This window comes from Psammomys obesus, unplaced genomic scaffold, assembly GCF_907164565.1.
Source record: "Psammomys obesus unplaced genomic scaffold, mPsaObe1.curated_primary_1811, whole genome shotgun sequence".
In the NCBI taxonomy this organism is placed as follows: domain Eukaryota; kingdom Metazoa; phylum Chordata; class Mammalia; order Rodentia; family Muridae; genus Psammomys; species Psammomys obesus.
In genome coordinates, this window is record NW_026596131.1 from 3,132,443 (window position 1) to 3,147,670 (window position 15,228).

Here is a 15,228-nt window from a genome sequence, read left to right on the forward strand (position 1 = left end):
CCTAGAGGGACGCTGCATGACTGTGTAGGGCGGAGTGAGGTGCTCCAACCTCTTTGTGGGGACCTTTCTTCTGAGCCATGACTGACTCAGGTGAGGACCTGTTGAGGTGCTTTAAATGTTGCCTCTTTAAGGTGCTATTTGGTTTGGAAGGGACTTCAGGGCCCGAGTTTCAATTTTTAGTAATTCTCATTGGAAGCCAGTGACTCGGTGCTCAAACCAGGCTGGTTTGGTCTGAATGTCAGAGGACACTGATAAAATACCGCCTTCCTCCAGCTACGACAAGGGGTGAATGACTCTGCTGTATTGAAATGTCAATGGCAAACAAAAAAACAAACCAAACCAAAACAAAGCAACGTGAAATGGCCACAAAATAATGGGCAGTCTCAATAGATCGAGCACAGGTACACATGTGCCTCGCTGTAAGCAGCGCCAGTATCCCAAGAAGGTTTCATCAAAATCATCTGCTGTGGATCAAACACTATGTCAGCTCAAGGCTGACCTGCGTCTAATGTTCCCCATCCTGGGCATGTTTAAGGGATCCTCCGGTGTGTTTTACCTAAAAGAGAGGCACATGCACTTGTACTAGCCTATAGGGCAAATTAGTTCACAGGGTGCCACTCTTTACATGATGGGTAGTCACCAATGAGGGACATACATTGGAAGTGAAGACGGCTACACTCTGCTGAGTTCAACAGGCAGCTTGGCCCCAGCAGGGATTCCAATGACATTTGCAAAATGATGGTGATTTCGGAACCACAGAGAGGTTTCCGTATCACCACATACACAGACAGTAAGAATTTTTAATTCTGAATCTTTTTTTTTTTTTTTTGTAAAGCACAGTTAAACTTTTTGGTACTATAAAATAGTACTATGATTCCTGGTAGTTTATAAATACTGGCGTTGTATTTGCATATTCCAGATAAAGTTAGATACATCACTGAGTAATAGTAATGATTAAAAAAAAAAAAAAAAAAAAAAAAAAAAAAAAGAAAAAGAAATAATTAAAAAAAAAAAAAAAAAAAAAAAGAACAACAGGGAAGTATATTTATGGAATAGTATCACTAACATCTCACTTATGTCACCAAATGCAAGTCATGACTGTCAAAAACAGCTTCCAATTGCCACGCTCATCAGTTTTTGAGTGTGATATAAAAGGAACACTTTATGTACTTTTTTGGGTTTTGTTTTCCAAAGACAGTGGAAATTTAGACAACAATATTAGGCTGCAACTTCTTTTTTATTATTTATTTATTTGTTTGTTTGTTTATTTATTTATTTTGCAATCTACGTTTTTAAAAGGGAACCGATGTCGCCTTTGGGTCATCCACTTTGGGATGGACTCTGGGCTTTGGCCATCACAGAAAGGAGGCCAGGGCGCGCTGGGGTGATGGCCTTCTGCAAGATGCAGTGCTGGCAGATTAAGAGCGAGTCCACAAAGACCACTGGGAAAGCAAAGAGGCCACAGCAAGCTTGTTTTTGACAGAAAAGGACATCGCTGAGGACAAGCCAGCCCCGTAAGCGTGTGGAACGGCACCCCACTGCACTGCTGTTAAGTCAAATAGTCGATGAAGCCCAGCCTCACACTGGCTCACCCTCTCCCAGTGCTGCCAACTGCTCACTCAACAGCTAAGCTGAGGGGAGAGGCACGTACTTAGACTCGTCATATGGCGTCTTGCAGATGCAGTACAGCCTGGTGTCCTTTTTGGCCTCCTTGGAGGTGGTGGAGATCATTTTCTTCTTTTTGGACTTGGAGTCCCTCTCCTCCTCCCGCTTCCTCTTCTGGGAAGCGACAGGCAGTGGGGCTGTGGGGTGGCCTGCAGGCTGCAGACCGTGTGCTGAGGGAGGCGAAGGAGGAGGAGGAGCTGGAGGGGCAGCTGGCGCTGATGCTGGCACTGGGGCTGGCGCTGACGCTGGCACTGGGGGTGTGGGTACTGTGGCAGCACTGACGTGTGTCACCTGTGCCATATCTTTCTCCTTCTTTATTTTCATGTCTCTCTTCAGCTCTTCCTGTGGTCAGTTAAGACAAACAAATGATCATCAGGGTTACTACATGAAGGAGCATCCTGGACAGGAAGCAGACACTATCTTACCTGCCAAACAGCTCTTTGGTTTTTGTTTTGTTTTGGTTTTTTAAGACAGGGCTTCTCTGCGTAGCTTTGGCTGTCCTGGACTCACAGAGATCTATCTGCCTTTGCCTCCCAAGTTCTGGGATTAAAGGCTTGAGACACCACCACCCAGCTTGTTTTGTTTTTTTAAGATATGGTTTTCCTTTGATATCTTAGAATTCGATGTATAGACCAGGGTGGCCTCGAACTCAGAGATCTGCCTGGTTCTGCCTCTCACATCCTAAACTAAAGGTATGCACCACTACTGCCTGGCTCAAGTAGCTCCAAAGAGAATCAGTCTGTACATGAACTGAACACAAGGCCTAAAACATGGCCTGGCCAGCAACAAACAGCATGAGAAATGGACTGTCTGTGTTTACCAAGCATTGTTTAGACTTAAGACAGGGGACCCAGGCAACAACATTTTCTAACTGGGTCTGCGGTCCCAGTACCCACTATAGAAACAGGAGGATCAAAAGTTAAAGGTCCTCTTCTGCAACACAGTGAGTTTCAGACCCTATCTCAAAACAAAACACCCCCCCTCACACACACAACATCCTCTAAAAGACATTATTTTCTCTATATAGGTTTGGCCATAAATTGGAATCCTGGGCTCCAGAGAGCGGTTCAGTGGATACAAATGCTTGTGACAGAGGCCTGATGGCTTGAGTTCAATGCTCAGAAAGCACAATGCAAATGTAGCAGTTTACATCAGTAATCCCAGCATTACTACTGATGAAAGACAAGAGACAGAACCACCTCAAGTCTACCCTGGACAGACAGACAGACACACACTCTCTCTTTTAACCCCCCCTCTTTCTCTCTCTCTCTCTCTCTCACACACACACACACTTTTTTAGAGTACAGTTAACAATATTTTCCTTCCCTTAAAATAACAAAAAAGAAATCAGGTGTAAAGGTGCACAACTTTAATGCCAGCACTTGGGAGGTAGAGGCAGAAGGATCTCTCTGTGAGTTTGAAGCCAGCCTGGTGGATGGAGTGCCATGGTTCCCAAGCTCTAGGTTACAACCCTTTCACATGGGTCCCAGAGCAGATATTTACATTATGATTCACAACAGTAGCAAAACTACAGTTATGAAATAGCAATGAAAATAATTTTATGGTTGGGGGGTCACCACAACATGAGAAACTGTATTAAGAGTCACAGCAGGGGCTGGAGAGATGGCTCAGAGGTTAAGAGCACTGTCTGCTCTTCCAAAGGTCCCGAGTTCAATTCCCAGCAACCACATGGTGGCTCACAACCATCTATAATGAGATCTGGTGCCCTCTTCTGTATATGTACACAGACATTGTATACATGATAAATAAATAAATCTTTAAAAAAAAAAATAGAGTCACAGCAGTAGGAAGGACTACTGAGAACCACTGAGTCCCAAGACAATCAAAGCTACACAGTGAGAACCCAAGTGGAAAACAAATCAACCAACCAACCAAAAAAAAAAAAAAAAAAAAAAAAAAAGACTGTGAATTCGAAGCCAGCCTGGTCTACACAGGGAGTTCCAGGCTAGCCAAGGCTATACAGAGAAACCCTGATTCAAAAAACCAAAGTAAAACGAAACTGTAGGCATGCATTTGCACTTTCCCAACTGCGAGCACGATGTGAGTGAGCACCTGTTCCAGCCACTGCTGCTTTACTTCTCTGCCCTGATGGACTAAGCAGGCTCCTTCTCCCCAAACAACCATCTGGCTGACCTGTACTGGACTGGAAGCAGCATTTTAAAATTCTAATTTACCCTGGCTCAAAACAAACAAACAAACAAACAAACAAACAACACCACTATAACCCCATTATTATTATTATTATTATTATTATTATTATTATTATTTTAAACTTTATTTTATGTGCACTGGTGTGGGGGCATCAGATCCTCTGGAAGTGGAGTTACAGGCAGTTGTGAGCTGCCAGGGGGGTGCTGGGAATTCTCTAGAAGAACAGCCAGAGCTCTGACTGCTGAGCCACCTCTCCAGCCCTCCCAGTACTAAGAAGGGCTGTGAGCAACTGCACTAACCTCCTCTAACCCTGCTGCTGCCTTCACTCCAGTTCTAGACACAGAGTTCCCAGCAGCTGCAGGGGCTAAGTGGATGGATGGAATCGTCACACCTACAGGAGTTTTATAGATTCCCTGGCACTGTGGCTCAGGCCTGTAATCCCAGCATTTAAGAGGGAGGGCCAGAAATTTGAGGCCAGACCTGGGATAAATAGAGATCCAGTCTGACATAAACCAAAGGCAGCTTTATGTAGATGTTTATAAAAAGATAAAAGGAAAGAAAGGATAAAACCATTCCAAGAATTACTCTCTCTCTCTGGTTTTTTAAGACAAGGTTTCTTTGTGTGCTTGGCTGCTCTGGACTCACTCTGCACACCAGGCTGGCCTCAAACTTACAGAGATCCGTCTGCCTCTACCTCCCTGAATGCTTGCACTGGATTAAAGGCGTGCACTGCCCCACCCAGCTCCCTGCATAGTCTCTTCACGTCCTGTGTGAAGCTGTCATGTGAATATGTGATTCTCTGTGGTAACTCTTACCTGAGCTGAGTCACAGCACAAAGCAGAAGGTTGTATTTTGCTTTCTGACTCTGCTGTGAAAGGGCACTGTGACAACAGAGGTTCTCTCAGGGTTAATCCTAATACTGGCGACTATAATGCTGTTACAAGTTGTAATATGGTTTTCCTGGGAATGTCAGTGTAACAACTGCATCACATGCAATAATAATTCTGTCTTTTTTCTTGCAGTTTGTTTCTCTTGTCTCTCTCCAGTGAATTCCCTGATTGCTGGACCTGTCTGGTTTGTTCTCTGTGGGAAGACTGCCAAGCTTCCAGGTTATCTAATGTCCTCTGTTGGTCTGATGGGTATTTTATTGAAATGTACAAGGCACCGTAAGGAATGCTCCCAATACCCCGCTTCTTTTTCAGAAAGCTGTGTAAATTATGCAAGAATGGATTAGCGGAGTCTCCGGGATCACTTTCAGGTCAGGAAAAAGTGTCTTTATACGAGGGCACTTGTTTCGTACGTTCATACACGCAGTCTTCTTTAGAGCTGTGTTTCCTGACGAGTGGCACAGACACTAAAAACCACAACACACCCAACACAGCTAAGACGGCTTAGCCCTCTCAGATCTCAAGAAGCCATTTCTACTTTCCATGCTCTAGACACACAAATGTAAGTTCTAGAGAGCGAGCTGGAATTTTAGGCTTAGTAAAAAATAGAAGGCAAAAAGGTGTGTCAATATTGGACCCTGGAACAGGCTCCTACCTGCACTTGGATCTGCAGCTCTTTGTCCAGGAGCGCCCTCTTTTTCAGGATCTCGGCTTTGAGCTGCTCCTTGTGTTTGAACAGCAGAGCAGAGAGCTTGCTGGCATTCTGTTTGCTCCGCTTCTGCTCCACACTCTCCTCTCGCTTGCGTTTCTTTGCTGCCTGCTTTTCTTCTTTATCTATCTTATCCAGAATGTACTTCATCACCTGGTTACAGACAATCATTCTAGAGAAAAACACACAACCTCTGTAAAGCTGGCTGTCTCACCCTGAAAAGAAAGGCACCATTTATCTACATCCCTGGATGACGTGCAAACTGAGAGCAGAATGTCAAGGAGCGGCTGACCATGAGCCACTCCTGCATTGAACCTGGGTAAGACCAAAGCAACACCAGGCTATACAGACTTGCAGGTGCCCTGGGAGTGCCCTCTCCCTACCTTTGATTTTCTTCTCTTTCAGCTGGAGTCATGGTCTTTTTCTGTTTTAAATGTTCTATTACAGCATTATGTTTCATCACCACCTTAAGAACAGAACAAATCCACAATAAATGCGCATTTTGTAACAAACGAGTTAAGTTAGCACACAGCTAAAAGTAACCCCCGTTAGTGTTCCAACTGGCGAGAACGGTTTAAGGGACACAACCAGAATGAAAGGTGCGGGGCAGTCCCAGGTTCTCACCATGCGGCAGCTACTCAATTAAGCTAAGCACTTGACATTGCTCTTTCTTTAACCTAACACTGAAATGCAGAGGCAGTTCTTCAAATAAACACGGAGATGCAAAGAAATCAACCAACATGTCTGCAATTAAATGGTAAGTAACACAGCCCCAAAATTGCACCCGACTCTCATGCTCCACGGCCCTCCACCCATGCTGCCAGCAACAAAAGTCTATTCTGAAGAGTCCCCTGCCCCATACAAAGATCCGAAAGACGGGTACTGGAGCAACCGTCAGTTTACAGATGAAACAGTCCAAGAGCTGGGATATGAACACGTCAGAGGAACTTGTTCTAGAAGTATTGGCTTAAACCTTCACAATCACATACGTGACAGCATTAGTCCTAGCAGTCTCATGTGGCTGCAAAGAGACGGGTTTTAGCTCAGACACCGCTCAGGGAGAAACAGTGCTTCGCAGCTCAGTAAGACCTGAAGCTCTTGCCTAGTGCTGATGGGGGCACATGGCCGCTGACAGTGTCCTCAGCACGACTGCAGGTCACCGGCTTCGTTTTGGCAGAGTTCCGGTCGTCTGAAGTGACTTTCTGCACCCAGACTACACTCCAAGATGCCCCGGCTGCACTACGGGCAAGCATCTGGGTTGAAAACGGTGCGGCAAGTAATGCAAAGGAACTACCTGCCCACAATTTGCTTAGTCGATAGGCAAATGACCGATTGAGACTTGCAAATCAAATGACTTCAAATGAATCTCTACATTGTGAAGGTGGCCTTACCTGCCAGGGCAATGTGCTTTCTAATAAGCACAGATGCTACACATACAGCAAGGAGGCAGTCCCTCTCCAGAACCGGCGAGCGGTGCTTCTGCTCTCCTAAGGTCACCCACCAGTGGCTCTGTCTCATTCAGGGAGTCTAACACAACCAAATCACTAAGTCTACTGCACAGCACAGTAGTTCACGCTAGCGAACATGCTGCTTTGACTTAATAACTTTACCTGTTTCTGAATGATTTCACTTTGGTTAGAAGCTTGGAGGGTGTGTTCCCGCTCAATTTCTATCTGCTTCTTCTTTTGCTGCTGATCCCTGAGTTGCTGAACCCTCTGCAACTGCTCTTGCACACTGGCTGCCTGCACTGTGACCACACTCTGAACATGCTGAGTCTGCACAGCACTGTTGTGCTGAATTTGAATGGGCAACTGCAGTCTGATTTGCTGGGGCACACCACCTTGCTGAGCCTGTATCTGAGCCGCAACCTGCGGCTGGATCTGAGAGAGAACCTGGACTTGCTGGAGCGGAGGCACAGAAATGACTTGGGGCTGCGGCTGCTGTGTTTGTGGCTGAGGACGGGGTGGGGCTGAGACAGTAGTGTGATTTAATGTCTGTCCTGATGGAAGAGTTTGAGCTGAAGACTGTACCTGGGGCTGTGACTGTGGCTGGCCTTGGGAAGGTGCCTGCAGAGATGTGGGGGATGGAAGTGGAACCGGCTGTGAAGCTGGAGTCTGAACCTGGGGCTGCTGTCCAGGAGTCACTTGGGATGGAGTTGATGGACGTATTCGAGTCAGTGGCGGGCTCTGGACACGAACAGGAGACTGTCCTTGGACACTGCTCTGAGGCGGACACTGTGCTGCAACTTGGGGTTTGGATGGCTGTGCTTCAGAAGGGACATGGGGCGAGACAGGAGGCTGGGTCTGGACTTCAGGCTGCGCTGCGGGTGGGGGGAGGGGCAGTGACTGTGCTGCAGGCTGAGTAGTCTGTGGCTGCGCTTCTGCAGGACTCACACTCGACGATGGCGATGGAGTTGGTGCCAGGGTTGTGGCTGGTTGTACCTGGGGCTGGGGTAATAATTTACTTTGTTTTTGTTCACCTGAACCTGTAAGAAAGAAAGACAAAATGATTTCTGTGACGTTAGAACAGAACACCATGGTGAAAGAAGAATCGGAAGGGGATTTCCTGAAGCCGGGAAGTCTGTATTTCAGGACAGAAGATGTAAGCCTTGCACTGAGATTCGGCATCTCCTTGGCCGGAGAGCTGGGCCATTCCCTGTAGGCTCTCCATGTGTCAGCTAGGCATTTTGAGGCAGCCTCTGTCAAGTGTCACTCTTGTGCTATGGCATGGTAACAGTCACTGATAGCTTTTTTTGTTTTGTTTTTGTTTTCTGAGACAGAGTTTCTCTGTGTAGCTTTGGCTATTTCCAGGACTCTCTTTGTAGACCAGGCTGGCCTTGAACTCACAGAGATCCACGTGTCTCTGCTTCCCTGAGTGCTGGGGTCACAGGCGCGCGCCGCCATGCCTGGTGACCGACAGCTTACAGGAGGCTGACTGAGAGGCCTGGGCCTGCGGGGCTCAGTCACAGGGTGGAAGCTGGGTGGGTTTACTCTCCCTAAGCTCATTCCCAGGGCTCCACCAAGGCTGGACGAGGAGTGCCGGCACAGGGGCCATGGTATCCATTATTCTCTTCCTCCCTCCTTGCTGTTACAGGGTCTAGGAACAAGGCTTGAAGCAGAGGCTGTCTGGGGCTGTGATGCTGGGCCCTGTGCAATGTGCAAGCCCAGGAACAAGGGGCAACCCCGCGTGTCTACCTGCTGCTGTGGTATTGGTGGTGGTGCTGCTGCTGCTGCTGGCGGCCGTAGCTGCTGTAGTCAGTGGGGTAAAGAGGAACCGCTGAACGGTGCCATTTGGCATTGCAGCTTGCATGAGCTGCTGTCCTGGCCCTGGAAGAACCGTCATCCCCTGAGGTATCAACTGCAACTGTCCGGTAGTCTGACCTTGTCCTTGAATTACTACTGTTAAACCTTGGTTGCCACCCTAAGGAAAAAGCAGACAACATATACAGTTTCAAATCATGAATCTGTAAAGTGTTTTAATAAAATCATTTATGTTACACCCCAATCCTACAAGAAACCCAGAAAAAAAACAAACAAAAAAACCTTACTACTACTTCTTCAAGTTTGGATTGTATAGGTCAGAGCTATCATGTTCGGGTAAAAATCCCTTTTTTATTTTTAAAGATTTATTTATTGTAGATGCGTGTGCTCTATCCACCTGTATGCCTGAAGAGAGCATCAAATCACATTATAGATGGTTGTGAGCCACTATGTGGGTGCTGGGAATTGAACTCAGGACCTCTGGAAGAGCAGCCAGTACTCTTAACTGCTGAGCCATCTCTCCAGCCCCAGGTCAAAATTCTTATTTCACTCAGTCAATTAACCACCTTACTAATTAAATTTTGTGTTTGGTTCTCAGTGATACCCAAGGATAACCCGGAATCCACTATGACTTAAGCCATCAAACCTGATTTTTACTTTAAACCCCTTTTATTCACTGTATTTTATACTTTTGAAACATCTTTATACGTGGTTTCATTCTAGTCTCACACAGCAAGTGAGCTCAGCGGCTTGGCAGAACAAATCTTACTATATTCCACAGTAACTTACTCCCAATTACGAAACTCAGAAGCGTCAAGGTCCACCTAGGAATGGTGGCACACATTCAAAGCTGGCCAGACCCGCATAGTAACACCCTGACTCAAAAGCAGCAGTGGCTGGAGTGTGTCTTGGCAGCAGAGTGCAAGCCTACTGTTGCACTCTGGGTCCTAAAGCCAATCCTCAGAGCCACAAGGGAGAAAAGTTCCTTGCCAGAGTCAAAGGTGTGAAACCAGAAAGCAGTGTCCTGCACTCTGCTTTTGTTGTTGTACAGTATGAACGTATCAACCTTTGCTCTCTGCTAAGTGCACTAACATGGCTGAATCCAGGGCTTTTCCCTGGGAAGGTACTCCACCACTCAGCTGTATCTGTGTGTCCTCAGAGTCTCAAAGACAGAATATGGGAGCACAAGAGTCAGGAGAGCCACTAAGGTCCAGGAGTTTTGAAATGGGAACAAGACACCAAGGACTTGTCACATACAGGCTTCTGTGTAAAACCCATTGGTCTAGCACGCCTGATGCCTCAAGTGTGCGCACTTGGGGGTTGGGTTGGTTGGGGTTAGGAAGCACAGACAGTTCTTTACACTAGAAGTCTGCACTTGGCTGCACAAGCTCGGAATTCCCTCAACCAGCATCTGTTTGTTTCCTAAGAAATACACATTCTTTATAGGACCAAAACTACACAAATGACAGATCTAAGTAATAATCACAAAACAAACACCTATTAAAACACTGCTGTGATGACCATGCAGTACCAAGGAACACGATGTGCTCTGGCTGCCGCTCTCTCTTCCCTAGAGGAATGGGCGGTTCTTACTTTAGAGCGTCACTACCCTTTATCTTTACATGGCCACTGTGAATCCTCACAGGAGAAGCAACGTTCGGGGTCTAGAGTTGGTGCAGCACTTTAAAGCATTTGTTCTTTCGAGGACCTGGGTTCAATTTCCAGCACCCACACGTGGCTCACAACTGTCTGTAACTCCAGACCTAGACGATCCCATGTCCTTTCCTGGCCTCCATCGGCACCAGGCATGCACATGGTAGACTTAAGCACAAGCAAGCAGAACACCCCTACACACAAAATACTAAACCTTAAAAAGAAGCAACATTCGTTTAGAATACAATGGCCCTCTAGGTAAAATAAAGCAGTCCTGTACCCTACTCGGTGGCATGGCTTAGTTTTGACAGTTTCTGAATCTTATACAACCATACTGTATGTACTTATTTTAAAATCCTGACCACAACATTTTATTTGTAAGCCACTTCTGTATATAGCTGTGGTTTCCATTCTGCAGTAATTACCACACCTGACACACAGACATGTGGTTCTCTAAGTTACTGATTCTTAAAAACATATTGCTCTGTAGCTTGTGTGGCCAGTCAGTCACCTGACTAAAAGCCTGTCCTTCCTCCGTAGCTTGCAAAGTTACCACCGTCAGCGTATCACAGGCACCTGCCTACAGGGAGGCCAAGATGCATGCTAGTGAAGCGTATTAGGAGCACTGCAGTAAGATTTAAAAAAAAAAAATTGTCTTTCTTGGGAAAGGGCCTGACATAAACCAGGCTGGCCTTAAATTTGCTCAACTGTCAAGGATAACCTTACCAAACTCTCGATCCTCCTATATCTACTTCTCAAATGCTGGGATTATGGGTACAAGGTAGTATACTCCATTTATGCAGTGACGTGGATCCAACCCAGGGCTTTGTGGTGCTACATAAGCTCTCTACCAACCATTCTGCAGCTCTAGTCTGTTTTAGCAGGTGCGTATATGGTGTGTGTGCTTGCTTATGCATGCTCACAGAGGTCAGAGGATAACACTGGGCGTTTTCCTTTGTCATGTGTGTGTGTCTGAGCACCATGTATGTGCAGGAGGGCCTGGAAAGCCAAAGAGGATGCTGGGTCCCCTACTGCTGGAGTTTTGATAGTGGCTCCCAAGAACCCGTCTCCCTCCTAGCTCTATAACTACAGTTGTGTGACACAAAAGTGGCTTTAAAATTTTATCTTTACTTTTAAATTGTGTGTGTGTGTATGCATGCATCTCTGCATATGTGTGGGGGTGCCCACAGAGTTCAGAAGAAGGTGCCAATCTCTGAAGATGGAGTTACTGGAAGTGGTAACCGACATGGGGGCTGGAAGCTGAGCTTGGATCCTCTGGAAGGGTGCTCTCTCCGCGGGAGAGCCATCTCTCCGGCCCTCACAGCTGACTTGTGGGTGATGCAGAGGGACCCCAGGCTCTCAGGCTTGTGCAGCGAGCACTCTGCCCACAGCTGTCTCCCAACCCTGCAGTAAGGTTCGAAATGAGGTCGCACACAAGCGAATTCCCCAACTCTTCAACAGCATCAGTGCTCTTGCTGATCTTTCCACCATTAGAAGGGCTCATCTGGTGGAGAGCCACAAAAAAGGGACTTCTGGGAACTTTGGGTTTTGATAGAAGAGTAGACAACAATCTTGGATAATCCAGGCAAGTAGTTTAATGCTCCCAATTTGTTTGTTTTTTTGTTTTCCTATGAAAGTTGCCCAACTAATAAAATTTTGGTAACTGAAAGGCTTATCCCTTTCATTGGTACAGGTTCCAACCGAAGAAATCCAAACAGCTGGACATTATGCTGTCAATAAGCTTGACTCCAGGAGGCAGCCATTTCTTCTCTTTGTATAGTTTGAAAAGATTTTTAATGGTGAGTGTGAGCATTTGCCTGAATGTGCATCTGTGTTCCATGCACAAGCCTCGTGTCCATGGAAGTCAGAAGAGGGTGTTGTATCCCCAGGAACTGAGTCACAGGGAGCTACTCAACCTGTGTCCTCTGCGAGAGCAGCCAGAGCTCTAACCTCTGAGCCATCTTTCCATCCCCAGGCAATGATTTCTTTAAGTACATATACCTACTGAAAGAAATTACCTTAGATCAAAGGTAAACTTCAGCGAAGACAGGGCTGCCTCCCCAGTCAAAGCTAAGGTACTTACATGGCCCTGTGTCAGCTGAGTGAGCTGCGCCATGGTGAGCTTCACTTGCCCTTGCTGCGGGCGGGGGGTGTGTGGGGGTGAAGGCTGTGCGGTCCCAGCTGCTGCTGCTGGAGGTAAGCCTTTTTGCACAGGTGCTGCAGAAGCCGGACTCGGGGCAGAAATGGCGGTGGAAACAGGCTGTCCTCGGATGATCTGAGTTACCACTTGTTGGGGAGCACCTGCACAAGCAAGACACCCCATCACTCATATGCTCTTAGCACTCTGAATGAAAATAGATGAATGCAGCTCATTTCAATCTTCCAACGTACATTTGGAAGCCAATAACCCAAGATGACCTCAAACAGGACCATAGCCAAAGCCTCCTACTGACATCAACAGAGTCAGGAAACAGTCTAGACCAAGCAATGGAGGCAGAAACAGGTAGATCTCTGTGAGTTCCAGAACAGCTGGGGCTACACAATGAGACCCCATCTCAAAACAAAACAAAAGGCATTCTTTCTGTCATACAGTAAATTCTCAAATGCAATGGCTTTGGGGCTGCATCTATCTGTGTGCTTGCTTTCTTGGGAACAATGTTCTTAAGTTTGGTAACCTTATGGGATGATTAATAATTTGCAAAAGTTTTTCATTACTGTTCCTCCTTCTAAACTTCTGGGTTATTCTCACCCACTTAAGATGACCCCAAAGATTTAGCTGTGAGTGCTTCCGAAGCCCAGGACCATATCCTGTACACTGCACGTGGGAATGATCCATGGGAAGTGAGCATTTTAGGATTTCATACTGCTTACTACCAGAAACACAGAGAAAAGGCTAGTCCTGGGGGCTAGAGAGATGGCTCAGTGGCTGGGAGAACTTGTTCTTTTAGAGAACCAGGTACAAGCCCCAGCGCCCACCCTGTGCTCACAACTGCCCCTAAGGCCATTCCAGGGATGCATTTTGGCAGGCACCGGCCCTGTCCACAATGCAGACATCCATTCAATCAAAACCATTATACGTGTAAAATGAAAGAAATATGAAAAAAAAGACTGGTTGTGGTCAGTTACATGAGGATCACCGAGATAACGCAATACATGCATGCTCTCTTTGAAAAATGCACTTTCAAGCCACATGCCCTTAACTGATGAGCCATCCCTGTAGGCCCTGTGTGTCTGGATTGTCACTAAATCTTTTTACCTTCAGCTGTGTTCTTTTTTTTCCTCCCTGGTGGCAAGGTCCAGAGACTGGGCCTTATACATACAAAGCAAAAGCTCTAGCATCAAGAGCCAGGCCTAGGCCACCGTCTCTGACTTTCAATATTGTGGTTTTAATCTGCTTACGTTAACTGTGAATGACTGAGGGTCTGGCAACTGCCTTTGTAACTTACACATACAAAAGCTTTGCTCTTTTCTTTAACGGTCCGAATGCTATGTTTTACATTTATTAGTGGTTTCCTATACTCTGTAAGTAAACTTAAATTTACTTTGTCTCTTTTTGGTGGAGAAAAAGAACAAACAGTATTGTGTTCCCACCCCACTGTGAACTAGAAATTTAATGTGCACTTACACTAATTCTGATCAATATTTACTAATACAGAGAGGCGTGTCACAATTTCCCAGACTTACTGCCCAAACACTGATAGTATCAGCAATGCATGAGTACCTGGCTGCACCATCACAGGTGTTCGAATGATCGCCTTTCCTAGTGTTGGCTGTTGAAGTGGTGTTCTAATCACAGTCATACCAGGGCGGATCTGAGGCCCTGCGATTACCTGTGGATGAACAAAGTACAATGAATTAAAATTGCTTCAGCAGGGTGGTAGTGGTACATGCATTTAATCCCAGCACTGGGAGGCAGAGACAGGTGAATCTTTGCATTTGAGGCCAGCCTGATCTACAGAGTAAGGTCCAGGACAGCCAGGAAAACCAAAACCAAACCAAACCAAAAAAAGAATTAAAGCTGCTTCAAAATTACGAAAACACAATGGACTTAGAACTTCAGGGTTTCTCTCTTACAGCCCTGGCTGTCCTGGAACTCACAAAAATCCACCTGCCTCTGTCTCCTCACTATTCATTTGAAATTTCAGTCAGTGTTGGTATAAAGGTGGAATTCTGAGGACAGAAACTTTAACTCAAATGAGAGATGAAATTCTTTGGCACTGATGACAAAAATCCCTGGGAGACTAATAGGCAGGAAAAACCAGGAAAGCTCAGCTCGGTCACGAGTGCTCAATGATGAGGCCAGGCTGAGTCCTAGGACCCGGAGACTGTAATAAATAAACAAAAATCAAAGTTTAAAAAGCAACAATAATGAGCACTTTACTTCAGTTTTCTAATTAGAGTCGGAACATTTTGACTTTAAAATTTTTTCCATGACACTAGTGCCAAAGAAATGTTGTATCTAATATGTCATGTAACAGTTGACATACAGTATATTCCAATCTGTTTCTTTTTTGATCAGAAATGAGCTAAATCAGATGAATTACAAGCACAGGTGAGAGAGAACTCTTGCCAGTGGGAGCAGATGCCAGAGGGTTAGGGTTAGGAGGTGCTGTCCATCAAGCCACACAGCTTTCTCCAGAAAATATTGCCGAATAATAATTACTTACAACAATACCAACATGCAATTAATCAAATGCCAAAATTAACGTATCATGTACCGTTTTTGTTCACTAAAAATACAAAAATTTCTGTATGTATTTCCAAATTGGTACTTTATCACAGACGAAATCATGGCAAAGAAAGATGAGCTGAACTGACGCTGGAAGAGGCCACAGGAATGTCACCTTCACGTGTCCAACATTCCTCAACAGAGGAGTCTGGG

The 15,228-nt window shown here is 45.9% G+C and overlaps 1 protein-coding gene across 5 annotated transcripts in view; it reads right to left on the minus strand.

Annotated features, from left to right (window-relative positions):
• Positions 1 to 15,228, minus strand: part of Bptf (bromodomain PHD finger transcription factor) — a 103,660-nt gene that overhangs the window by 9,252 nt on the left and 79,180 nt on the right. For all 5 annotated transcript variants that reach the window (XM_055592073.1, XM_055592072.1, XM_055592071.1 and 2 more), the window contains 7 exons: positions 14,068 to 14,176; positions 12,430 to 12,647; positions 8,628 to 8,853; positions 7,464 to 7,918; positions 5,817 to 5,899; positions 5,380 to 5,605; positions 1,652 to 2,007 (listed from right to left, as the gene is read on the minus strand). In XM_055592073.1, coding sequence (XP_055448048.1) covers positions 1,652 to 2,007; positions 5,380 to 5,605; positions 5,817 to 5,899; positions 7,464 to 7,918; positions 8,628 to 8,853; positions 12,430 to 12,647; positions 14,068 to 14,176 — 1,673 coding nt within the window. The remainder of the gene's footprint in view (positions 1 to 1,651; positions 2,008 to 5,379; positions 5,606 to 5,816; positions 5,900 to 7,463; positions 7,919 to 8,627; positions 8,854 to 12,429; positions 12,648 to 14,067; positions 14,177 to 15,228) is intronic.